We start from the raw sequence: 27,340 nt of genomic DNA, 5'->3' as shown, positions 1-27,340 counted from the left end.
TCCTCCTTGTTTTCATCTCTCCCTGCCCCCTCCCTTTTGGTTAGATTCTTCCACCTTCCACCACCTCCGTGTGGAGGGCGGATGTGCCAGGAGTGGTATGGTTTGTCACAGCAGCTCTTGGAGGCCCCAGCCAAGATTGGGCTCAAGTCTGCTAGTACAACATAGTCCGTGCCCTAAAGAATGAACAGTCCAGGCAGACAACGTGGAGGGGGGGGGGGGAGGGTAAGAAATGAAGTGTTATTTTCATTTTACAGAGGGAAAACTGAGGCACGGAGCAACTAAGTGACTTTCTCGAGGTCACACAAGGAGTCTGTAGTCGAGATGGGAACTGCACCCAGGTCTCCTGATCCACTGCCTTAGCCACAAAACCACCCTCCCTTTCTACTCCCCCTCCATCCCTAATTTTCTTCTTTCCTTCAGTTTCTCTTTGCTGTGAAGACCACACATTGCACTGGCCAGAAGGACAAGACTCCTGCCCAGCATCCCCCCCTTCAGTCAGGTATAAACGCTGGGTTTATACAGGGAATGAATAAAGCTGCTTTCCCTTCCAGGAACCAGGAAACCACGGGTGCTTGGGGCAGCAGCAGGTATTCTGTGTGGTCAGAGAAGCAGCCAGTTTCTGGGCACTGCTACCAATTGCCAGCCAATCTTTCTAATCCACTCCAGGCCCAGCTATGCTGGGAACGAAGGCCCCCCCTCCGCCAAACAAAAATAAACACAAGATTTCCTCTTGTCGGGGAAAAACAGCTCCTTACCTAGGAGAAAGCCTTTCCCCTTCACTGCACACCACCCTTCTGCTGCTTGCTTCACATTCCTCCTTCCATTTTTCTCTTACTGGAAGAGGTTTTTAAAGGTCACAGGTAGTCCCAGGAATCCATAATTAACTTGAGGGCTTATAGGAAAGAGGGTTTTAACCATTCTAAGGCCGATGTACAAGCCTTCAACCACCCTTCCAGAACTGTCGGGTCTGACTTTGTCACAGATGCTGTGTCCCAAAGAGCTAATGCGATCCTGGGATGCAGAAACAGGGGAATCTCGGGGAGTAGAGAGATTATTTTGCCTCTGTATTTGGCACTGGTGTGACCACGGCTGGAATCCCGTGTCAAATTCTGGGGTGCACAATTCAAGAAGGATGTTGATAAATTAGGGAGGGTTCAGAGAATTGCCTCACGAATGATTAAAGGAATAGAAAGCCTGCCTTATAGTGACAGACTCAAGGAGCTCCATTTATTTAGCTTAACAAAAAGAAAGTTTAGGAGTGACTTGATTCCAGGCTATAAGTACCTACATGGGGAATGAATATTTAATAACTGTCTCTTCAGTCTAGCAGAGAGAGGTGTAACATTATCCGAAGACTGGAAGATGAAGCTAGACAAATTCAGACTGGAAATAAGACAAGAATTTTTCAGAGTGAGGTTAATTAACCATTGGAACAATTTACCAAGGGTTGTGGTGGATTCTGCATCCCAGACCATTTTTAAATCAATGTAAGAACATAAGAACAGCCATACTGTGTCCATCTAGCCCAGTATCCTGTCTTCCGACAGTGGCCAATGCCAGGTGCTTCAGAGGGCATGAACAGAACATTTCAAGTGATTCATCCCCTGTTGTCCAGTCCCAGCTTCTGGCAGTTGGAGGCTTAGGGACATGTGGAACATGGAGTTGTGCCCCTGACTATCATGACTACTAGCCATTGGTGGACCTATCCTCCATGAACTTATCTAGTTCTTTTTGTAACCCAGTTATACTTTTGGCTTTCACAACATCTCTTGGCAATGAGTTCCACAGGTTAACTGTGCGCTGTGTGAAGAAGTACTTCTTTGTGTTCATTTTAAACCTGCTGCCTATTAATTTCATTGAGTGCCCCCTGGTTACTGTGTTACGTGCAGGGGTAAATAACAATTCCTTATTCTCTTTCACCAGACCAAGACTGGATGTATTGCTAAAAGCTCTGCTCTAGGAATTGTTTGGGTGAAGTTCTGTGGCCTGTGCTATACAGGAGGTCAGACAAGATGATCACAATGGTCCCTTCTGGCCCTAGAATCTCTGAAAGGCTCTGGCAAGGGTGAGCTGCCAGAGCCTTTCCCCCCTACCGGAGCCTTTCCCTGCAGCAAGGACCCTACGCTACTAAAAATAGCAGTGTAGACATGGGAGGAACCGCGTGGGCGTGTGGAGAGCCATGCAGGGCAGTGGTTCTCAACCAGGGGTCCGGGGGCCCCTAGGGGCCTCGTGCAGGTTTCAGGGGGGCTCCAAGCAGGGCCAGCATTAGACTCGCTGGGGCCCAGGGCAGAAAGCCGAAGCCCCATCGCATGGGGCTGAAGCCCAGGCCCCTGAGCCTCACCACCCGGGGCTGAAGCCGAAGCCTGAGCAATGTAGCTTTGTGGGGGCCCCTGTGGCATGGGGCCCCAGGCCATTGCCCTGCTTGCTGCCCCCTAACGCCAGCCCTGGCTTTTATATGCAGAAAGCCAGCTACTGTGGCACAGGTGGGAGGTGGAGTTTTTATAGCATGTTGCGGAGGCCTCTGAAAGAAGAAGGTTGAGACCCTCTGATGTAGGGTACAGACCCTAAGGTTTTGGCTGGTCGTTACTCTACTCGCCTAAGAAGTGCCTCACCGTCTACACCGCTGTTTATAGCCATGCTAGGGTGGCACGCAGTGTATGCATTCTACATGCCGCCATAAAGCGTGTGCAGAGTAGACGTACCCCTCGGGGCACAGAGGCCTGTGCTCTCTTGCATAGGTAGGCAGGATTCCCTATATCATGTTGTGCACAGAGGGATGGCAAGATGTCCTCCAGGACACAACATCCCTAAGCCCTCTGCACTCCTTGCGCTAGTTTGAAGGGGGAAGGGGCAAGATTTAGCCCGTGCTTCACTTTGCATCAGTGCACACTACTGGCCAAAAGCCCTTCATGCAACAAAATAGGTCAAAATTTAAAAAGGAGGCAACTATGTTATGTCAGAAAGCAAACTGCAGTGTACGGATGCTGACACGCAGAAACCATGGTTCTCTGCTCATTTATAGCAACATAGGAATTGCCACATGGGCTCAAACCAATGAACCATCTCTGGTATCCTGTCTAAGGCAGTGCCAGGTGTTTCAGAGAAAGTTACAAGAATAAGCAATTATGGAATAAACGGGCCAGAAAGGAATTTTCTTCTTGACCTTAAACACCACTTTCTTCCCAGACTCCATGCTAGGGTGGCACGCAGTGTATGCATTCTACATTTAAGAGACCGCTACAGACTAGGGACCGAATGGCTAGGCAGCAGTTCTGCGGAAAAGGACCTAGGGGTGACAGTGGACGAGAAGCTGGATATGAGTCAGCAGTGTGCCCTTGTTGCCAAGAAGGCCAATGGCATTTTGGGATGTATACGTAGGGGCATAGCGAGCAGATCGAGGGACGTGATCGTCCCCCTCTATTCGACATTGGTGAGGCCTCATCTGGAGTACTGTGTCCAGTTTTGGGCCCCACACTACAAGAAGGATGTGGATAAATTGGAGAGAGTCCAGCGAAGGGCAACAAAAATGATTAGGGGTCTAGAACACATGACTTATGAGGAGAGGCTGAGGGAGCTGGGATTGTTTAGCCTGCAGAAGAGAAGAATGAGGGGGGATTTGATAGCTGCTTTCAACTACCTGAAAGGGGGTTCCAAAGAGGATGGCTCTAGACTGTTCTCAATGGTAGCAGATGACAGAACGAGGAGTAATGGCCTCAAGTTGCAGTGGGGGAGGTTTAGATTGGATATTAGGAAAAACTTTTTCACTAAGAGGGTGGTGAAACACTGGAATGCGTTGCCTAGGGAGGTGGTGGAGTCTCCTTCCTTGGAAGTTTTTAAGGTCAGGCTTGACAAAGCCCTGGCTGGGATGATTTAACTGGGAATTGGTCCTGCTTCGAGCAGGGGGTTGGACTAGATGACCTTCAGGGGTCCCTTCGAACCCTGATATTCTATGATTCTATGATTCTATGATTCCAACAGAGTTAACTCCTGATTCACATCAGCACAAGTGAGAGGAGAATCAGGCGCAGAATGGGGTTTAACTTTGCAACCTCGGACAGGAGTCGTGGGCATGCCAGGAAAAAGGACTGAACTATCCGTGATGGAAAGAGCAACAGTGAGGGGTTTTTCCAAGAAGTATTAAAAGGAGCCAGATTACAAAAGCCCGTGGGCCTTTACCAGTAGGGTGGTCAACAGTAAGTCTAGTGTTTTTACACAACCACTCCTCTGCAATAGTGTTGCAAGGTTATTTCTAAAGCAATCGGTTGTCAATATAATTACAGAATGTCAGAAGAAGGAACAGAGAGGAATTCTAGCCAACTGCCAAATAAACGGAGGGAAAACCATACCACCCTCTTTCATTATCTCAACTGACATTAATAAAAGAGAACTCTCTACAGATGACAGTAGAAAGCGGCTATCACCAGACAATGGGTAACACATTTGACAAATTCAGAAGCAAACACTGTACTGAACTCAAGCTGGAAAAACTAATTTAAGAGACAGTTTTCAGAGTAAAAAGAAGAGGAGTACTTGTGGCACCTTAGAGACTGACAAATGTATTTGAGCATAAGCTTTCGTGAGCTACAGCTCACTTCACTGGATACATGCAGTGGAAAATACAGTGGGGAGATTTATATACATAGAGAACATGAAACAATGGGTGTTACCATACACACTGTAACCAGAGTGATCAGGTGAGGTGAGCTATTACCAGCAGGAGAGCGGAGGGAGGGGGGAAACCTTTTGTAGTGATAATCAAGGTGGGCCATTTTTCAGAGTAACAGCCGTGTTAGTCTGTCTCAGAAAAAACAACGAGGAGTCCTTGTGGCACCTCAGAGACTAACAGATAAATAAACAAACATTTGTCAGTCTCTGAGGTGCCACAAGGACTCCTCGTTATTTTTGCTAATTTAAGAGGGACGACCAAGAGCATACAGTGCATTTGTGAGATTACCTATTTTCCAATACCACGTGCATTATCCCAAGATTGATTTCATTCTGCTATCATGAACAACATTAGCTGGAGTAATGGGAGGTGAAATAGAAGCCAGCTGCTGTTAATGACACTGCACCACATCACAGACTTGGTAATTAAGGGTATGTCTACACACCAATCAGACACTGCAGCTGGCCCATGCCAGCTGACTTGGGCTCGCAGGACTCAGGCTAGGGGTCTGCTTCACTGCTGTGTAGACTTCTGCGCTGAGGCCAGAGCCCTGGTTCTAGGACGCTGGCAAATAAAGTGTCACAAAAATTTTACCCAGCTCTATTCCCAACACTGTAGCAGATAAGCTCTGAGTGTCTAAGACAATATTCGGTACCAAAAATATGAATTAAATCAGCTGTAGCAGGCACCAGTAAAATCTGCGTTATTTAAACTCCAAAAGATACATGAGCCAGTTGTGAAACTTGTACCCAGGCCATTCAAACAAACAGGAAACAAAATAAAATCCCATTGGTGTTTAGGTCAGGAGGAGGGAATCTGATAGGAAGCAAGGGGATATTAACAGAATATGCCATTAATTACTCCAAAGCAGTTTTTGTTGCCCTGTGAGCTGCATGCGTTATGGGTCAGAAGCTACGTAGCAAGGAGATTAGAGAGGACCTGGATGGGAGATCTTCCAGGAAAACCCAGGTCCTCTAATAGGGATGATTCAATAGCTGGGGCTTGTAACCTAGGGCTACCGCAGTGCACAGACACGTCCCCCCACCATGGGCCCGCTGCAGCAGGATGTGGCTGTGTCCCACATTAATCCTGCACTCGCTCTTCATCAATATGCATTCGACCCACCTGGAACACGCAGGTTGATCTGTGTTCCCTATGCTAGAGCATTTAATACTCCCGCTCAGTAGTCAGGGTTCAGTGGGAAGCAGCCATACCCCTTCTCTCCTAGCTAGATTGTTGGATCATATTAAAGAAGTTCTGTATTAAAATCACAAATGAGTTTGATTCCCCATAGTTTAAATTCCAGGGTATTACTAATTAAGAGGTCTCTTGGTTTTTGGTACTGTTTCTCTCCCTCTATGTGTGAAACTTGCAAGCTGCTAATTGCATGAGTACATTCTAAGACAGAGTCTGTTCTCAAAGCAATTCACACAGAGAGAGACTCAAAGCAATACTCTGTAACAACAGAAACAGCACCCAGAGACTCCCCGCCCTTTTGTTGTATTAACAATTGTGATTAAAATAGAGATAGAGGATGTATGTGGGTGGATGCTTGGTGTGGATAATAATTGAATGATCAGGGAGGTGCCAGCCTAAGAATCCAGTGTCCATTGGCTGAAGAAGGCGTTAAGTGGAAATAACCGGAGGACCCTCCCCCGCCCCACCCCGGAGGGCAGACTGGAATCCACCCAACAGCCTCAAGAATGGGAGAACCAAAGAACAAGATAACATCTAGCAGCACGGAGCCGTCAGGAGTGTGCTATCTGCTGACTGATTCAGCAACAGCATGATGACGCAATTCCCACAGACTGGCCTAGGAAGAAACTCCTATAAAAATGGACTCTAGAAAGTGAGAACTTTGGGGTCTGATTCTGCAAACCAACTTCCAGGAGCATCAGATGAGCATCTGACAAGGCCCTGCTCCCTCTTCATGTCCAGGCCACCTGGCCAGTGGCTTGGCATGAGCAACTCTAAGGCTGGTAACTATGATAACAACCTTGCAGAACCTGTGTGTGTGTGTGTGTATGAATGAATGTGTGAATAAATATGAGATTGAATGGAATGTTATAACTATAACTAACTGCTTACTATGATTCTTTCTGTATTCACAATAAATGTGGTATTTTGCCTTTTTCCCTTTAATAAGATCCTGCTGGTTTTTATTTTATTGGTATAACAAGATGAGATGGGAAGGGGGCCTGGAACTCTATTCTGTTGTTACATGGGACCGCGGTCTGGAAAAGAGTGGGATTTACAGACCACTGATTTAGAAGGCAAACATAGGCCCCACGTGGCAGAGAGATTAATTTGATTTCAAAAGTGGCGAGTCTCCTTGGAGTCAAACACATCCAATTTTATAATGAGAGTTGGTTGGGAAAGGAAGCATATTTAGCAAAACAAAATTCTATAGATATTAACATTTTTGGTATAATTCAGTCTGGTGTCATTGACAGCCTGGTCAGCGGGTGGCTGAAGGACTAGCTAGAACAACACAAATGACGTTGTTCATCTGGCTCTGTGGATGAGGGGAAAGCAGTGGACGTGTTGTTCCTTGACTTTAGCAAAGCTTTTGACACGGTCTCCCACAGTATTCTTGCCAGCACGTTAAAGAAGTATGGGCTGGATGAATGGACTATAAGGTGGACAGAAAGTTGGCTAGATTGTCGGGCTCAATGGGTAGTGATCAATGGCTCCATGTCTAGTTGGCAGCGGTATCAAGTGGAGTGCCCCAAGAGTCGGTCTCAGGGCCTGTTTTACTCAATATCTTCATAAGTGATCTGGAGGATGGTGTGGATTGCACCCTCAGCAAGTTTGCAGAGGACACTAAACTGGGAGGAGAGGTAGATACGCTGGAGGGTAGGGATAGGATACAGAGGGCCCTAGACAAATTAGAGGATTGGGCCAAAAGAAATCTGATGAGGTTCAATAAGGACAAGTGCAGAGTCCTGCACTTAGGACGGAAGAATCCCATGCACCGCTACAGACTAGGGACCGAATGGCTCGGCAGCAGTTCTGCAGAAAAGGACCTAGGGGTTACATGGACGAGAAGCTGGATATGAGTCAACAGTGTTCCCTTGTTGCCAAGAAGGCCAGTGGCATTTTGGGATGTATACATAGGGGCATTGCCAGCCGATCGAGGGACGTGATCGTTCCCCTCGATTCGACATTGGTGAGGCCTCATCTGGAGTACTGTGTCCAGTTTTGGGCCCCACACTACAAGAAGGATGTGGAAAAATTGGATAGAGTCCAGCGGAGGGCAACAAAAATGATTAGGGGTCTGGAACACATGACTTATGAGGAGAGGCTGAGGGAACTGGGATTGTTTAGTCTACGGAAGAGAAGAATGAGGGGGGATTTGATAGCTGCTTTCAACTACCTGAAAGGAGGTTCCAAAGAGGATGGATCTAAACTTTTCTCAGTGGTAGCAGATGACAGAACAAGGAGTAATGGTTTCAAGTTGCAGTGGGGGAGGTTTAGGTTGGATATTAGGAAAAAGTTTTTCACTAGGAGGGTGGTGAAACACTGGCATGCGTTACCTAGGGAGGTGGTGGAATCTCCTTCCTTAGATATTTTTAAGGTCAGGCTTGACAAAGCCTTGGCTGGGATGATTTAGTTGGGGATTGGTCCTGCTTTGAGCAGGGGGTTGGACTAGATGACCTCCTGAGGTCCCTTCAAACCCTGATATTCTATGATTCTATGGACCGATCGATCAAGTTGATCAAGGTATAATTCATCATTTTTTGTGAATTTGGGTCTTTTTTTCCAACAAAAATTAAGGTTTTGGGCGTTTTGGAAGTATTTGAATCTTTTCTAAATATTTCATTTTATTGAAGAAATCCCCCTCCCTCCCTCCCTCCTCTTGTTTCCAGTGGGGGGAAAGGGAAAGAAAATTCCCACACGGACATATGAAACGAAACAAAACAAAACAATATTTACAAGAAATGAAATGTTGAAATGTTCCTATCAAAAGTTTTCAACCCCCCAAAATGTTGTTTTGCAATTTTTAGTCAAAACCAAAACATTTTGACCAAATTGGACATTTTTCGCGAGCATCTTTGCTTTGGTCAAAAGGATATTTTCTGGCAAAACGTAGGTTGACCAGTTCTAGGGATAACACCTGTCCCTTCCCTGTGTAATGTAGGACATTGTTCAAACTGGATTGCAAGCACCAGCCTGTAAATCAGCACTCCCTATTGCCCTTAATTCCACTGCCCATTTCCTAATATATTTTTTACCAAATAAACAGGATTTGACACAACATAAGAGTGCCGCATGTGAGTAGCTTGGTTGCCTGCAACAGAACTATCTGCGTGAATAAAGATCACAGGATCAGGGGTTTTAGACTAGTTTGCACTGCACTTTCAATATATAATTCTCTCCCCTCCGACCACCCCGGCCCAGCTCCCCTCTGTAAATGTTGTTTCACCTTCTCCGGTGAAAACAAAAGTCTCAAATATCGACAGAATTGTGTATTTTCCATATCCAGTTTAGTTACCAAGGTGCAGTGGGAAAAAATATTGGGATTCTGGCTTTAAAATTAATAAATTTAAATCCAACATTCTTCCCTTCCAGATGATGGATGCCAAAACACAAGAATGACAGGTTTCAGAGTAGCAGCCGTGTTAGTCTGTATTCGCAAAAAGAAAAGGAGGACTTGAGGCACCCACAAGTACTCCTTTTCTTTTTGAAAACACACGAATGTAATTCAATTTAATCAATTATTAATTAGTTACAATTACATTTAAAACTAATAAAAGGAAATACTTTTTCCACGCAAGGCAGAATTCTGGAGCTCATTGCCATAAGATATCACTGAGGCCAAGGGCTTAGCAAGATTCAGAAAGGAATTAGACATTTATAAGGCCAATGAGAATATCCAGAGTGATTATAGTGAAGATTATAGAAGAAACAAGAGTTTTGGAAGGGATACAAACCCTCATGCTTCAGGGCATAAATCAGCCTCTAACTAATTGGGGCAGGAGGAAATTTCCCCTCAGAGTAGGATACCCCATAATTGTGCACTGTAGGGTTTCTTGCAATTTCCTCTGAATCATCCGGTACTGGCCACTGTCAGAGATGGCATCCTGGCCTTGGTGGACCGTTGGTCTGATCCAGGGCAGAAATTCTTTGTTGGCTAATCACAATTTCCCTCCCAGTTGCCCAAAGTGTATATTTTATACCCAGCGATCAAGGTATAAGGAACAACTCTGTACACTGCATTCTGAAAACTGCTTAACACAGAGGTCAAAGGGTCTTCAACACCGAAGATACCTTGGTATGTGACTTGCTCAGCAAAGGCTCACACAATGCTTACAAAATGAAGGTTCTTCCCAGAGCTGGGTTCAAATCCTCATCCTCCTGCTTCTATTTCTGGATTGTCTTTTTTGCCTCTTGAGGAACAAATATCTCTCAGCTCCTTTAAGAAAGAAAGAAAGAAAGAAAACCCTGCTAGAGGGCTTATTCCTTCACCCACTTACTCCCCTGGTCCTTCTCACATGAACAGAGAGCAACAATACCCGAAGTCCAAAGGTGCAAACAATTCACTGTTTATTGGGGTGAACTTCCAGCAAGCATGATTCCAGTTTGCTTCCTTAGTGTCCCCCTTCCCAGCTCTGACACCACAGAGCCTTACACCTGTGTCCCTGTTCCCATTCCTGCCCTTAGCCAAACATGATTCTAATTTCCCCACCCCCATTCCCTGTTCCCATTTCCCCCCCCCCCACACACACACTTCCTGATTGACTGCAGACTGTATAGTAAAACTTGAGTTCTGCTTAGCTATACCTTAACCAATCATTTTCCTGAAATTTAACTAACCAATCCTCACATATTGTAACATGATTATTTAACCAATTATATCCCACCACCTCAATTAGTTTACAGCCAGCAAAATTAATTATACAGCAGACAGAAACAATCAGAGAACCAGACAGAGACCATGCAAATAAACAATAGCAAAGTGTGAACTATAATGACAAAAAGAAAAGGAGTACTTGTGGCACCTTAGAGACTAACCAATGAAGTATGCATCCGATGAAGTGAGCTGTAGCTCACGAAAGCTCATGCTCAAATAAATTGGTTAGTCTCTAAGGTGCCACAAGTACTCCTTTTCTTTTTGCGAATACAGACTAACACGGCTGTTACTCTGAAACCTGTTATAATGACAAAACAATACAGAAGTGAGGATTTCATATCCCAGCTATTGATAAGTGAGTTCTTGCCAGACAGGATGCTATCAAATTAAGTTTCCTTTTACATCTTCTAGGCACTTCCCTTTCTCTGGAGGCGACAGGCATTATCAGGACAGGACTGTATCCTAACAGCCCAATAGCACCTTCTGTCAATGTGACTAGTTTGGAATGTGAGGATCTGACCATTCGCTTCCCAGCTTAGGGCTGCCTCTGCTGCTTAGCCAGAGGCCTTAGCCTAAGCACAGGGCCTCAGACTGTCACAGTAAGAGAAGGACCTTACACCGGCAGAAAGTGATTTTGATTCTTTCTTTTATACCTCTATAACTAGCCAAGTGATAAAAATACACCTAAATTCTTAGAGTATTGACCTTTACAGACAGACCTGAATATCTATATCCTAACACTCCACCCCATTTTTTTCTTTTTCTTTTTCTTTTGGGATCCTCCTGGCCAGGTATCCCTGGAAAAGCATAGGACATATGGCGACACATTTCCTGATAGGGCCAGGCATCAAGGTGGAAGGTGTCGATATTTCATTTGTCCCACTGCCCCTTGTGTAGTACCGTGCCCTGCACCGTCTCTCGTACGGGCTTACCACACCTATTCCAATTAGTGTTCCAGACTTCCCATTAGAGTGGGCCCGAGAAGGTTGGGTCCGGGTTGTCTAGTACACTGTAGGGTTTGGAGGGCTTACTACATTACTTATAGGTTATCTCCATATGCAACGTAACACAAGTACAGTTAACAATTCAAAATCCACAGCAACTCCGAGTCCTGACCACTGCAGTATGGTCCAACATCCGAGACACCCCCAAAACACTGCCTCTCCTCCTTCGACAGGGTCAAGACTGTGTGTGTCCAGTTGCTGGCAGTTGCAACAAGCTGCCCCTGCAGGTTTTGCTTGCTTTTGTCCATATCATAAGTCCACTGAATGTTCACAGAGAAATGGGATATTGTCCAAACCAGCTTAACCACTTGGTATGGAATCAGGCCATAGGCTCTGATTTGATTATTCACAGCAATAAGATTCACAGATCCATTTGTGCACCAAAGTCCAGATAGCAGCATATAGATGGGTGTAGTTTGGTTATGGGCTGGTGTAATTGTGCCCCCAGTAATATGTACATTCCCAGCAAAACACCTTATACAGAGTACACCCAATTGTCCACCCCTTGCATAGGCCATTGATTCTGCTTCTCCATAGTCATAGGAGAGTGGCATATCCAAACATCTTCTGTTGATTTACACTATTTTACACACACCCCCATTAATTCCCAGTGAGCTCCTCCCCTTCTCATTATTTCCATAGGGCTTGTGGGGACCACCTTAGTTGCCATTCCATTTCCAGGTACCACGGTAGCTATTACACAGGTGTTGGCCTCCTAGTTGAGCATTTTGCATTCCCATACACATCTCCCCCCCACGGTCAGCCTTTTGAAGCCATCCCCCACCCATGTCATGAGATTTTCTGTTCATTAAAACACAACAATGCTAGCAACAAGACAAACACCACAGACAAACACAAAACACAGATCCATGGTATTGTGGGTTATTTTTCCGCTGGTGCCAGCTTGCTTGTAGAGTGTCTGAAAAACAAAAGAAACAATTTCCACCCACTGGTGGGGACAGATTATTGCTTAATAATAATAATACCACTTTATTTTACAAATTTCCTTGCTAATTGCAGGAAAAACAAAAGTATTACCTCCAGGCTGTCCTTATTTTGCTCTATAGTCAGGCTAGTGAACTACCCCACTCACTGGTCATTTATGAAATTCATGAGGTGGTGTACCCCAGTTTCCCCTCTTGTACAACAGACCATGTTTGCAATAGTTTCTCTGCTGTACCAAGCATTAAGTTTATTCTCAGGTAATAGCTGACAGACAGCTTCAGATTTTAGTACTACACACAAAATTTGTTTTTGCCTAACATCCCTTGCACTGTGATTACTCTTTTTTACACAACTGTACCCCGATTACACTTCCATCTTGTACAACTAGACACAACCAGGGGTAGCCAAGTTAAGTTCCAATAGAAACCCCTTACATCCTTTAGTGATTTTGATTACATTACCCAATACTCAGATAATTTTGATCAGATTATTTCTCCGCCTGCTGCCTGCAGCAGTCCCTTATAGACCATTTCTGTGGGAGAAGGGCCCATTTTCCTTCAGAATAACTGTAAAGCCTTCTGGGTACAGAAACATAGTGGTGGTAGTAGCCACTCTACCTGACCCCCTTGGATAATTTAATTACCAAGCTTCCATCCAATGTGATTGCACAGAGTTGCACATACAGTTACATTTATATAACTGGGTTTTATCATTAAACAAAAACTTCCTTCTTGTAACACCACAACGGTTACTCTTTAACATCTTCACAACAGTTACCTTTTACCATTTCTACAACTCCCAAATGTTTACTTTCCTGCAAACCCTGTATTATCAATTCCTGCAAAAGCTATTTGTAACTCACTTCTTTCAATCACTTACTCCTACATTTAGTTCTTTAAGGCAGTGCAATTTGTCTGTAACAACTTAGCCACCAAGTACAATTATTGCCACACAGCTGCCTTAACCTGTGCTGTCTTTATCATGACACTGTTCAAAGAGGCAGTAAAACATTTGTCTCCATGGATGCCCATGGATCTTTTACTCCAAAAATTCCAGTGGAATACAGCAGACCTCCGTCATACTTTGTCCAAAATAACCAAAAACAGCTCACATAAGTATCCAAAGTACCCTCCATTAAAGCTTCAGAAAAACAAAAGTGTGGAAAGACAGGGGGAGAGATGGAAAGAAACCAATTAAGCCTGTCAGGTCAGTTTAAAGTATAGGCTACCAGCAGCAAATTAAGTAAACCGAGAAAAAGAAGAAGGAAAAGAAGAAAAGGACATAGCTAGCTCTGAGCCAAGAGTAGGTTCCCTGGGTTGAAACAGTCGGGAACCCTTATCCCCAGGTTCTCATCCTGGCTCTGGGAGAAGAGTGGGAGTTGTTACCTGCTCCTGCAAACCCCCTGCCATTTTGCACTTTGAAACTTTTTTTTTTCTTTCCCTTCTTTCTCTCCACTCCCCCAGGACCAAGTCCCAGCTCCAGTCTCTAAAGGTCGTCTGTTAACTCTGCTTTTGACTTTAAACCCTGTTGTGCCAAATCATCTTTAACTACCCCTAACTAATTTATAACTCTCCAGCAGCCCTTGCTGAAGCAGCACCAAACTTGATAGATTCCTGGCAGCTTCCCATAATGCTGCCCTTACTTCAAACCTCTCACAAGCAGACTGAAGAGCCTCCTTTCCCTGGAAGGCATCTAGTCCCCATGTGCAGGGACCTTCTTCCGCTACCCATATACCAAGGAGGGTGGGCTCCGCAGCCACCCCCCATCCCTCTGGGTCCCCTAACACTTCCTCCATTTCCTTTTTAATCTCATCCCATGTTGACCCCAGCACCTGGTATGGGCCCTGGTTCTTCCTTATCCATTTATCCAAATCCTTTACCCTGGCTTGCCAGAACCCGCAACTACCATCACGAGAGTTCGCTATACCCCCTCCAAGCAGCTGCGCGGACTGTTGGGGAGGGGGACTTACAGGCTGCCACTCACCTATCCGATACTATCTATATCCTAACACCCCCACCAAAAATAGCTCAAATTTGGCTGAATCCTATGGACAAAAGAGGAATTTATTTGCTCTTCTGAATGTAAAAAATACTGCCTTACTAGTGACCACTGGAAAGAAAAAGACATGCCGTGCCATTGTGCAGCAGTGGAATGGAATTTCCTTTCATTGCTAAGGTGAGAGCCGTGATAGATATCGCAACCCCACACAATGGGTTTGCGAATCATCGTGTCTTAAATTTATGTATCACTGTAGGCCAGGTATTGTATGCAACTCCCGGGGAGGGTTACCAACAACTCCTCCAAGAACCAAAAACAGTGCGGGGTGATAAAAGTGAATCACGTAGGTTGTAAACATCCCCTGGGGCTTCCATATACTGGTTCAGACTGCGTTTTCCAGAGGCCAACAGCCAAAGATCTAGCAAACGACCAGGACCTTCTGTTCAAGGAGGCCCCAACCTTTGCAGAAGAATTGGAAAGACTTTGGCCCATTAGGGCCCAATAAAACTGATAGGCATCTCCTTGTAGGGTTAGTGTGTGTTTACATCTGTTTATTGTTTATTATCTGTTTTCTCTGTAATGCTTTTGCCTCACAAATAAAGATGCTTGCGTAGAAGAGCTGTAACTGCTTGTAGCTTGCCCAGTACTGAACTTGTAACTGCTGGCAACACACTGTTCATAGCCCTCAGAGACAGCAAAGCACAGGACTGGCTGGTAGGCAGGCTGGCTTGCTGGGAATACCACAGTATAAGGCAGGGAGTTGTGCAGACTTAAAATCCCAGCTCAGAAGGGAGCAGGACAAGGGTCCCTGCCCAGAGACAGGTGATAGCTGAGACCCAACTGGGCATTCTTAGAGTGGACTATGGAGTCGGGGGGGGGGATACAGGTGTAGTTACCCTGAAACTGTGACAAGAGTGCATAACCTTCTCTATGCTGCGTCTTACTCTGAACCTGGCAATTTCCCATCCACTGATTGTAACTATAACCCAAGGCTGCTGGAAAATCGCTAGAAGGCTTCCAGTAAAATTCTGAATCGGATAATCCATCTCCTCTCTGCTCAGTACTGGGCAGCCCAGGCTTCCTGGCTACATACCACACCAAAGCCCTTGAAAACTTGCCAGAACGGGGCCTCACTAAGACACTGCAAGTTTTCCGTTGGTGCTGTTGAACTGCTGCGATAGAAACACCAGGCATTCAAAATACCCTCTTACCATCTTCAGATAGATCACCGCACTCTTACTCTTAACCTGGGCCCAGGTTGCCCCTCCTGTGTGAAAAGCCATGGGTCAGGGGACATTTTCTGAGGAAATCTCCATGACAATTCCCCTGGGAAAACCAGTGGGGCCTGCCCCCAAATCTGGGGAATTTATAGGAGCCCCACTCTGGGGTAGGCCACTGGCAGGATGGCACCATTAGAGCTATCCCTGCTCTCTCCTCCCAGTCAACTTGGATTCCACCCCCTCCCCAAGAGAGGACCCAGGCCTGTACAGAGAACCCTCCACAGAGCCAGGGGGATGCAGGGCAGAGGACGGTGCCTCTGGTATTTAAATTAAATGGCTACTGGGGATCTGATTTCTTTGCTGGTCACTAGATGACCTCCTGAGGTCCCTTCCAACCCTGATATTCTATGATAGTTAGGTATCCCCAGCAAACCAGTTATTAAGTCTTTTTGTCTTGGGCCTGGTCTACACTTAAAAATTAGAGCAACCTAGCTACGTCACGCAGAGCTGCGAACAATTCCTTGCCCTGAGTGGTGTACTTCGGTCAGCCTCACCCCCTGTGTAGAGCTGGCTAGGTGAAGGGAAGAATCCTTCCATCAACATAGCTGCCACCTCTCAGCGAGATGGTTTAACTAATTAGACAGAAAAACCCTCTTCCATCGATGTGGGAAGCATCCATACTAAGGTCCTACAACGGCACCACTTCAGCAGCTGTCGTGTAGACAGGCCCTCAGACAGCTATTCATAAATGTCAGTGACCGTGATTAGAATAATGACTATTAGCAAGTACAAGCCGGTCACCTCTGCTCTTCTGTCTTACCCCGTTATTTGTAATGGATGCAGTTCAAGCTGTGAGAGGCTGTCCATTTTCTGGTTGCAGCTGTGGGATGGGGGAGTGGGTTTTGTCCCCTCAGTTGATTTTTTTGCTCCCCTTATTGCACTGACAGATACACGGCAAGGTTTCGAAGCCCCTCTCTTTGCAGGCACTGGCTCGCTGGCTGACAACGCTTTCCTGTGGGAGAAGGGGAAAGCCACAGCTTTGAGGAAGAGCTGCGCGCAGAATGAATAAGCCAATCATTCCCCCTTTGCACAAGGCTGCTGAAAAGGCAACGTATATAAAGTGCCCAGGCACTGCACTCCCACCTTACCTTGAAACAAAGAGGACCAAGGATGGCGAGCTGCTGGGCGGACCTGCTGCTGCTGCTTACCGTGGCCACTGCAGTCCCCGTGCAGCCCCCTCAGCCCTACGAGAAGGCCATCGCCCGGGCCATCGACTTCTACAACCAAGGACCGACGGTGAAATACGCCTTCCGCCTCCTTACAGCCACCCCTCCGCCTGAAGTGGTGAGTACTGAAGGGTTCCCTTCGCTAGCTGCTGTTTGAAACCCAGGCAGGGACCCAGTGAGACATGATTCTCCCTGACCCTGGGCCCCCGTCCCCTCTCGCCTGGATCACTCGGGGCCTGCTCTGTAGCCCGTGAAATAAACTCCAGTGTGGGTTGGATCAGACCCGCTGGCCTTTCGCTGTTCTAACAATGCTGAGAAGCGGTGTGGGCCGGTGGCTGAAACACAGGATTGGAACTGGGGGCCCCTGGATTCTCAACCTGGCTCTGCCACTGACCTGCAGTGTGACCTTGGGCCTGTCCCATCCTTCGGCTGCCTTGTGTAGTTAAATGATAAACTCCTTGGGGCAGAAATCTCTGCTTGTTTCTCACTATATGCATGCACAGGAATTAGCTCAATGGGCCCCCCCATCTTAGAGGAGGCTGCTAGATGCTAACAACAGTGACGACCCTCTCAACTTTGAGACTTCACACTCCCCCAAATTTACAACTCAGCAGCAACCTCCTAAGGGCAACCGGTCCCACTCCACTAATCAACCTGTCCTCAATAAGAATATCCAGCTCTTATCTAGCGCTTTGCATCAGTAGCTCTCAAAGGAGGCCAGTAGCATCATCCCCATTTTACAGATGGGGAAACTGAGGCACAGAGAGGGGAAATGACTTGCCCAAGGTCACCCAGCAGGCCAGTGGCGCAGCCAGGAATAAACCCCAGCTCATTAGGAATTAATGAAGCCGGGATTGCTTTCTATCCCCAAAACAACAGACACTGAAATAAAAAGGCATTTCAGAAGGGTTAACCATGGCTGGTCGTGGTGGTGGGGGTGCTGGTGGAACAGGATTAGCCTGACATACTGCACTCAGGTAGACACTGTACATACAGCATTACTGAAATATTCAAAGCTGGTTGAATGGTGCAGTTCTGTCCTACCAAATCCTCAGCGCTACATCTCAAGTAAATGCAACATTCATCCCACACTAATGAATACCAGTGGATTGCTTCAATATGCATTTATCACATCACATCTGAGATAAGGATTAGACACTGACATAGAGACTAGGAACAACAGGAGTTATATAAATTGGGGTAAATTTGTATAAAGGGTACAAAACTTTCCTGTTTCAGGGTTTAAGCCAACCACTACTTGCTGGAAGTTATGGACACCTTTCCTCTATGGCAGGTTATTCTGTAATTGTCCAGTAGGGGACTTTGATACCTTCCTCCGAAGCGTCTGGTATTGACCAATGTTGGAGACAGGAGACCAGAGTAGCTCACTGGTCTGATCCACTATGGAAATTCTCACAAGTAAGCTCACTGCAGAACATTGACACAAGGCTATCCTCTGCCTCCATCCGCCACATGATACCTTGCTTCATACCCAGGGTTTCAGTGGGACTGCTCGTTTAAGGGCACCAAGGTTGGGTCCCAAAGGCTCAGGCTGCATTTGGTGCATGCCATCGGCTGCTGAACAAAGGCAGTGGTTGAGCCCAGCGTGAAGCTACTCACCATGAGACGGTTATCTTGTTCCTTTACTGGTTTTCTCTTAGGCCCAGGGCACCATATCGAATACTCTTCAGCTGAACTTCACCATCATGGAGACCACATGCTCAGCATCAGACAAAGCCCCTGTGGAGCAATGCGCCTTCAAAGAGAATGGGGTAAGGAACAGCTCTGGGGGTGGAGATATTGCCATGTTCTCTTGTTTAGCGCACCTCTGCTGTGATGGGCAACAAGCTCTACTGAGTCCCTGAGGGCTACAGTGGACACCTGACAGGCTTTCACTGCCTTTGGCTTTACATTGTGATGTTATGAACTATAATGATTCAATGAATCATCACAGAACCTGATGAGCCAGATTCACTGCTGTAAATGAAGCTGCAGGTTTCTTTTGCTTGTTCCAGCAATGAATTTAGCCCCGTGAACAGGGGTGCTGGAACAATTTGAATAGTGAGGGTTCTGACAGCCATTGAACCAAACTGTGTAACCCCTGCATATAATGAAAACCACTTCAAACCAGGGGGAGCGGCAACCCCCACAGCACCCCTATTCCAGCACCTATGCCAGTGTGATACTCACAACTCAGAAAGATCTGTTCTCAGCTTCAGTCAGGTCTGTCAACCCACCAGCCCTAGCAGGGGGAAAAATTATGCTGAAGTTCAGGGAAAAAATGTTTGTGACCCAAGACAAAAGATGGAAGCCCCGGAACTAGAGATTCTGAAAATGGGGCAGGACAGAGAGTTAAAAAGTTCCTGGAGAGAACAAATGACAGGGAAATGGACCAAGTGATGTACTGGTTCTCTGCCACCTCTGCCCTCTGGGATATATGTGTGTTTGTTTCAGGTGAAGGGAGGGATGCAGATTCCCAAGGGTTTGGCAAACAATTTCACAGCCAGAATTTCAAAACTAGCCTTTCGTTTTGGGCGTCTCCATTTGTGGGGTGCTCAGCTTCAGGCATGCAGACACCCAAAGTTAGGCACCTGACATTCATTGTTAGGCCCCTAACTAAGCATTTGACTTTCAGAGGTGGCGAGTGCCCACTTGAAGCCCCAGTCGAAGTCAATATGAGCTACGAGTGCTCTGCACCTCTGGGGAAAAAAAGCACAACACAGACCCACAGTTCCTAACTTCCCCGAATGTCTTCAGCAGTCCCCAGACTGACTGAATATCAGAACAAAGGGAAAGAGCCAGGGAAGATCAAATAGAAACATATGAAAGAAGTCAGTAAGTAATGCCAGCTGCTGACCAGATTTCACCTCAAACTACAGCAGCTGCATGGTCTAGTGGACAAGGCAGTGACACAGGGTGACCAGATAGAAAGTGAAAAATCGTGACGGGGGTGGGGGGTAATAGGCGCCAATATAAGAAAAAGCCCCAAATTATCAGGACTGTCCCTATAAAATCAGGACATCTGGTCACCCCACAGTGACAAGACACAGATTCAGTGACTTAGCGCGACAGGAGGGGTGAGGTCTGATCCATACGTGCCTGAACACCTGCTTCCAGATGTGAGTGGTGGGGTGGTTTCCATCAGGAGAGAAGAGGAGGGTGGTTTTTCTGCTAAACGGATCTGTTTTGAGTTACTGCACCATGTGCTACAAGCCAAGAGAAGCACCATTCTATTTCTTTCCATTTTCGCACAAGAACCAGTCAAACAGATGAGCAGAAACAAGACCCTCCTCTCTCCCCATGGAAACCCCCCGCATCTAAGAGCAGACATCCAGGAACCTGTAGATCAGACCTCAGCCCCCCTGTGGAAATCAGGTACGTCAACGCTGCAGCCGGGAGGTGCCATCGCGGCACGGACTCCAGCCGGCTTGGCTTGAGCTAGATCAAAGCGAGCTCGAATAACCGCAGCAGCCAAGGTGGCTCTGGCTAGCGGCTCCCGTGTGATCCCAGGGTCCCCGGCAGGGTGCACTCAAGCGATGTCTGCACTTACAACACTACAGTGGCACCGCTGAAGGGCTGCCCCTGAGCTGCTGCAGTGCTTCAGTGTGGACAGCAGTGACGGGCAGGGTTCTCCTGTCGCTGTCGATAATCCACCGCCCCAGCTAGGGCGAGGGAAGAATTCTTGCACAGAGGGCCCAGCACAGAGGGCTAGGTGGGCATAACTACATCTCTCAGGGATGTGATGTTACCCCGAGAGACGTAGCTATGCCGCTGTAAATTTGCAGTGGAGACCAGCCCTCAGATTCCCCTAGATCTACCTAGATCAAAGTGACCTGGGGTATCCCTATGTGAGCTGCAGTCATACCGCCCCAACTGCCGTTTAGACAGACTCTAAGCTTTTGTCTCCTCCTCTTCCTCCCTTGCAGCTGGTCAGAGACTGCTCAGGACACTTCTCCACCCAGGAAGCATGCCCTGTCCTTGCAATCACCTGTGACGTCGCCCCTCCACAGGTGAGCTGTCCAACCAGATGATTTGGGGGGCGAGGGAGGGGAGAACTTATACCTTGAATGAGTGGGGCTGGGGCAGCATCTCCCCGGGGTGAAAATGCCACTGGGACATCTCTTTCTGCTTTGGGTACATTCACCTGAAAATACACCTCTGCCAAACACCTCCCCCTACCTGGGACCAAGACACCCCAGGGAAGGCGGATGTCCGAGATGGCTCTTTGTCGCTGCACGGCCAGGTCTAACAAAATGAGTGTGTGGGTTTCAGCAGAAGATCCCCTTAACCTCACACTACAGACATTAGGTCCCATGTTGGCTTCCCGGTCTCCCCACAATAGAATCTGCCTTAGCTGGGATGGGTCAACCCTCAGTCTAAGCCATAGAGCCTCATCCAGACATCAAGTGAAGTCCATGACAGTCTTTCCATTGAATTCAATGAGCTTTGTTTCAGGCCTGGAGAGAAAGTAGTACATGATTTGTATCCCCATAACGTTTCCCCAGAATATCAACCCTCCAGCTGGGAATCCCAGTTCCTCCCCAGCACAGACCCCATTAGTGTGGTGTCATCCAGCAGCCAAGAGAGCTTTCCTCCTGAAAGCGAGCCCTTTCCCCAAGTGCCCAGCAAGAGCCCCAGCTGCTATGGCAGTTGCTTCTCCCGGGACGTAGAATTCCAGCCACCCCTTCCTGGCCATTCCCAGCTCCTCTTGGTCTAGCTCCAGTCTCAAACTCAGCTCCCCAGCAGGGGCTGCACAAAGCATGTTAGAATAGGCCTCTCCCCTCACCCCCCAAACCAGCCCTCAGAGATTTGGCAAGGTGCAGATGATGAAGTGGAACACCATTAGAAGCCAGGTAGGTCTCCGTGGAGATGCTAACATACTTCGTTTCCCCCCATACAGCCCGTTCGCGTCACCAGGTGGTGGCCCCTTGTGCGCTTAGGCGCAAAAATCATCGGTCATGGCATTTCCTTTTTCCACTCGAAGAATTAATCCAGAGATTGAGGAGGGGAACGCAAGCTTGTCAGACCTGCCTGTGACCCACGCTGGAAGCTTACCAGGAATCAAGGCGCAAGTCAGAACCGCCTCAGGGATCGCACTTTTCCTCGTGGCCTAGCTACCCCCTTAGTCCAATTGCATCTGCTAGGGCTTCTCTGTACAATAAACGGCTGTTCGCAGACCCATATGATTGTGAATGTTTCCCCTCACCCCTCGCCTTTCCACGCTGCCGGGAGAAGGGACAGGAATCAATCCCCCACCTGTGCTTGCGGGCAGTGGAAAGCCCCCATTAGGCACTGAGCTGCCCCTCTTCCCCGGCCCATTGCCAGGGAGGGACAGAAGCCCAATGCATGGAATGGCTTTAACATCTGGACTTCAAGTCCAGCAGGGAGCTGAGTCACCACGCTAAACCCAGCACGCGGGCAGAGCCAATGTAAGAGGCCCGTATCCTGGACTCACCCAGCTTAGTGACATGGACCTTGGGCACCTCTTGCTTCCATCACTGCAGCTCCAATGGTGCAACCAGCCACGCCAGGGCCCACAAAATTATGGGGGCCCAACCAGGGTCTGATTTCAAATGCAGGAGTCCCAGGCTGGAGATCTCTGGGGATTGCAACCCTGACTGGGTGGACAGGACCCAGGCATCTGGCAGCCTGTATACCCACTGCCTGAAGGTGTAATCAGATCATAGATAGATAGAACCCAGGCGTCCGTGATCCGGGGGGAGGGCTGTCTGTGCTGGTGCTGCAGGGGGCTGCTGGCCATGGGGTGCTCCTGGATCTAGCCCACGTGTGTTCCTGCCACTACCAGCAGTTACTCCACCATGCTCCACAATGGAGAGAGGCCCCGGAGGAGAGCAGGACCCGCCGGCCATGCGGGGCAAATGGGGTGGCTAAGATGGGGTGGGGGGGTCTGTTTGGAGTGGCTCCAGGCATGAGCAGCCAGCAAGGACAGATGGGGAAGCCATGGTGGCACCGCAGCACTGGGAACAGATGGGGGGCCCAGCAGGCAGAGACAGGGGACATAGGCCCCCCTAGAGATGAAACACAAGGTAAAAGCACCGGCTCCTTTGTAGGGGGTGGAGCGGGGAGGGGGGAGCTAGATTGGAGCCAGAGGGGGACAGGTTGGCTAGATTGTCGGGCTCAACGGGTAGTGATCAATGGCTCCATGTCTAGTTGGCAGCCGGTGTCAAGTGGAGTGCCCCAGGGGTCGGTCCTGGGGCTGGTTTTGTTCAATATCTTCATAAATGATCTGGAGGATGGTGTGGATTGCACCCTCAGCAAGTTTGCGGATGATACTAAACTGGGAGGAGTGGTTGATATGCTGGAGGGCAGGGATAGGATACAGAGGGCCCTAGACAAATTGGAGGATTGGGCCAAAAGAAATCTGATGAGGTTCAATAAGGATAAGTGCAGGGTGCTGCACTTAGGATGGAAGAACCCAATGCACAGCTACAGACTAGGGACCGAATGGCTAGGCAGCAGTTCTGCGGAAAAGGACCTAGGGGTGACAGTGGACGAGAAGCTGGATATGAGTCAGCAGTGTGCCCTTGTTGCCAAGAAGGCCAATGGCATTTTGGGATGTATAAGTAGGGGCATAGTGAGCAGATCGAGGGACGTGATCGTTCCCCTCTATTCGACATTGGTGAGGCCTCATCTGGAGTACTGTGTCCAGTTTTGGGCCCCACACTACAAGAAGGATGTGGATAAATTGGAGAGAGTCCAGAGAAGGGCAACAAAAATGATTAGGGGTCCGGAACACATGACTTATGAGGAGAGGCTGAGGGAGCTGGGATTGTTTAGTCTGCAGAAGAGAAGAATGAGGGGGGATTTGATAGCTGCTTTCAACTACCTGAGAGGTGGTTCCAGAGAGGATGGTTCTAGACTATTCTCGGCGGTAGAAGAGGACAGGACAAGGAGTAATGGTCTCAAGTTGCAGTGGGGGAGGTTTAGGTTGGATATTAGGAAAAACTTCTTCACTAGGAGGGTGGTGAAACACTGGCATGCGTTACCTAGGGAGGTGGTAGAATCTCCTTCCTTAGAAGTTTTTAAGGTCAGGCTTGACAAAGCCCTGGCTGGGATGATTTAGTTGGGGTTGGTCCTGCTTTGAGCAGGGGGTTGGACTAGATGACCTCCTGAGGTCCCTTCCAACCCTGATATTCTATGATTCTATGATTCTAGGGGAGGGCAGTGGCAGCAGAACTGGGGGTCTGGACTGGAGCTGCTGAGGCTGGAGAAGGGGACGCATGGAGCTCAGGGGGTCTGGATCAGAGCTGGGTCCAATGCGGGATTGGAGCAGCTGAAGGGATCTGAGGGGAAGGAGCTGGGGGAGGGCTTGTGGGGGCCTGAACCAAGGCTGGGGGGTGGATCAGGGAAGTGGGGTCAGGAGGGGAGCTAAAAGGGCCTGGGGCAGGGGAGATGAGATCAGGGCTGGGAGAGCCTAGGGCTGGGCTGATGGAGGCAGGAGAGGGGTTGAGGGAGAGCTGGGGATGGGGCGGGGGCTGGAAAGGGGACCGGATTGGGGCTCTGGGGAAGTGAGCCAGGAGCTGGGTGGGCTGGAGGATGGTTATTAGTTACCCTGTACTTGTACCGCCTTTGCACCCAGAGGCCTCCAGCGACATCAGGGCCCCAAGGCGCTAGGTGCTGTACAAAACCAGCGTGAGCAACGGGCTCTGCTCAGAAGAGCTGACAGGCTGAATGGCCAAGACAGACAAAGGCTGGGGGGAAAGGAGGCGCCATTAGCCCCAGTTTACAGAGGGGTAGCTGAGGCCCCAGGCCAGACAGGGAGTCTAGGACCTTGACTTCCTGATTCCCAGCCGTGTGCCTTACCCCCAAGACCAGCCTTCCTTTCCTAAAGGCTGGAGGAGCTAAGGGTCTGCAAACTGACTCCTAATTGGGGTGGCTGTGCAGGGGAGTCTCCCTCCTTTTGGCATGTTGTTACTGGCTTTCCAGAGGCTGCTTTTGGGGGTGGTTCTGTGACTGGCCCTCCATCACTGACCTGTCATTGCCCCAGGCCTCGGACTGGCCCCTCTCTTCCCCCAGGCTCGGCTGCCGTCAGGCTGAGCGACTCTCCCCTTCTGGGGTCATACGGCTATGAAGCCAGCCATCAAAGGGTCTGGTTCCCTGAATGTGCTGCCCCGTCATATCAGAGCTCAGTGGTGGTGAGCAAAAGGGCTCCCACCAGCTGGGGGGAGCAGAGTGAAATGCGGTGGGCGGGGAAGGGGGGTCAGCTCGGCGCTGGCCCAGCCGAGGGGGATTGGGAGCTGGGGGGCAGCAAAGGGGAGCTCCCTGATGACTTGAATCCCTGCCTGAAGGCCCCTCTGAAAGTGCTCCAGCCTCTCAGCCCCCCATTGTGCCTGCCAGGCAGCCCCACGTCAAAGGGTGGCCAACCCCTAATGCTGCTTTGGAGAATGGGCCACATGGAAGGGACACCAGCCTGGGCTGTGGACCCAGCACTTGGAAGATGGAAACGCAGAGCCCCCATTGCCCTCAGGGAAAGGAGCAAGAGGCAGGAAGAGAACCCCGGGCCTGCGGGATTGATTTCACAGCATGATTGTCCGTTATCCCCATCTCTCAGGGACACCATGGAGGATTCATTCCAGCCTGGGGTTTGGCTGGTATGGGATGGCCGTGATGAGACACGGAGTCTGGAGTCTGCAGCATCCAGGGTACTTGGCTCAGTGCTCCTGGGATGGCCTGAAAAACACCCCGTGCTGCATCCAAAAGGCTTTACTCCAGCACTGCCATCACTAGGTTGTTATGTTCTGGGGTCCTGAGAGGCCCCAACCAAGAACAGTGTCCCATTGTGCTAGGTGCTGTACAGACACATAGTAAGAGAGTCCCTGTCCTGAAGAGCTTACAGTTTAGAGAACACAAAGTGAAGGAGGGGAAACAGAGGCAGAGAGAAGATCAGCAGCTGAGCCGGCAGCAGACCCCAGTTTCTCCGGCTACTAATCCAGCGCTCTATCCCCTGGACCATGCTGCCTTCCAAGAGCCACCAGCGCTGGTCTGGTCTTTCTTTCCTCCACAGCGGGGGGCCGCAGAGCTCATTGGGACTCAGCTGTGCGACATACTGAAACTAAACGCTGTGTGGACCTCCCAGGTCACCCAGCGCTGCTCCAAACCGAACTAGCTGACTGACGTTTGAGCCGGTCTCCGAGCAAGCCGCAGCAACGGGCCACAGGTCCCGTGCATGGTCTCAGTGTCTTTCATGGCAGCGGGGCTTGTCTGAACAATGCCAGCTGTGGTGAGACCCAGGGAGCAGGGCTGATGCACGTGTCCCAGTGGAGACCCGGGCGGGAGGATCCCTGCAGCAGAGACAGAGGTGAGCTGGAAACAGCAGCAAACAGCACTGGGAAGGCAATGACTCAAGTCAGGCACGCTAAGAATTCAGGCTGGTTCACCCTTGGGCAATGAATCACGCTCCCAGGAACATTCCTGGGACAGTGCAAGGCTCCCTGACAGCCTCTCTGATGAATCCCAGGCAGGGTGAACTTACCCAGGATCCCATCCCGTTACTGACACCGGAGGCCATTGCACTTCCCCGATGAGAACAAGACACAGTCCTGCGGCTTTAGATTTCAACCTAAACACTCATTAATTACTATTAAGGTCACACCCAGAGGTCCCATTCAGGATTCACGTCTCATTGGACTGGGCCTGTTCACACGCCAAGTAAAAGACAGGACCGGCTGTGAAGAGACTAGTGCCATAGAGTTCGGGGCAGGATCTGAATTCCTTGGGCTTCCTTGGGATTTTACTTTAGGTTCATCAGTACTATTAATATTAGCTCTTATTCAGGGCCGTTAAGGATCTCTCTCTCTCTCTCTCTCTCTCACTCACACACACGCACACAAGTTGGCTGAGTGGCAGCTGATTTGCTTTGCAATAAGCGAAGCTTCCTGTGGGAAGATCACTCAGGGACCCAGAGTGAAGATCCAGTGACTCGAAGTTGAAGTCACTCATGTTAACTTGTGTTAACTCTCCCAGGAGGGGAGAGTCGCTCGACCTGACAGCAGCCAAGCCTGGGGGAAGAGAGGGGCCAGTCCGAGGCCTGGGGCAATGACAGGTCAGTGATGGAGGGCCAGTCACAGAACCACCCCCAAAAGCAGCCTCTGGAAAGCCAGTGACAAGGTGCCCGTAAGTAAGGTGCCCGTTTTTAACAATGAGGGCAGCCGAGCTCTGGAAGAGCTCACCCAGAGGATGTGGTGGATTCTCATCTCCCAGAGCCTCTCAATCAAGAGTGGCCATCTTTCTGAACGGCCGACTCTGGTTCAGTCACAAGCTACCAGGCTTGGTGCAGGAATCGCTGAGTGAAAACCCCTGAAACCCAAGATGGAGTCTAGAGACATGTGGTCTGGCCATATGCCCTTGTACAGTCACAGCAGCCGTTACTTGGAGGCCATCTGTCGTGTTCTCAGGCAGGCTCCCCG

The 27,340-nt window shown here is 48.9% G+C and overlaps 1 protein-coding gene across 1 annotated transcript; it reads left to right on the top strand.

The window, feature by feature from the left end:
- The first annotated feature begins 16,857 nt into the window (after positions 1–16,857).
- LOC144260796 (cathelicidin-2-like) lies at positions 16,858–22,027 on the top strand. The gene is given in 6 exon segments (XM_077809539.1): positions 16,858–16,989; positions 16,991–17,031; positions 17,525–17,575; positions 18,574–18,685; positions 20,840–20,923; positions 21,854–22,027. Coding segments are annotated over 6 exon segments (594 nt in total).
- Positions 22,028–27,340: the final 5,313 nt, after the last annotated feature.

This window comes from Eretmochelys imbricata, chromosome 2 (assembly GCF_965152235.1).
Source record: "Eretmochelys imbricata isolate rEreImb1 chromosome 2, rEreImb1.hap1, whole genome shotgun sequence".
Classification (NCBI taxonomy): domain Eukaryota; kingdom Metazoa; phylum Chordata; order Testudines; family Cheloniidae; genus Eretmochelys; species Eretmochelys imbricata.
The sequence above is the reverse complement of the archived record's forward strand: the minus strand, read 5'-3'. Positions and strand labels throughout refer to the sequence as shown.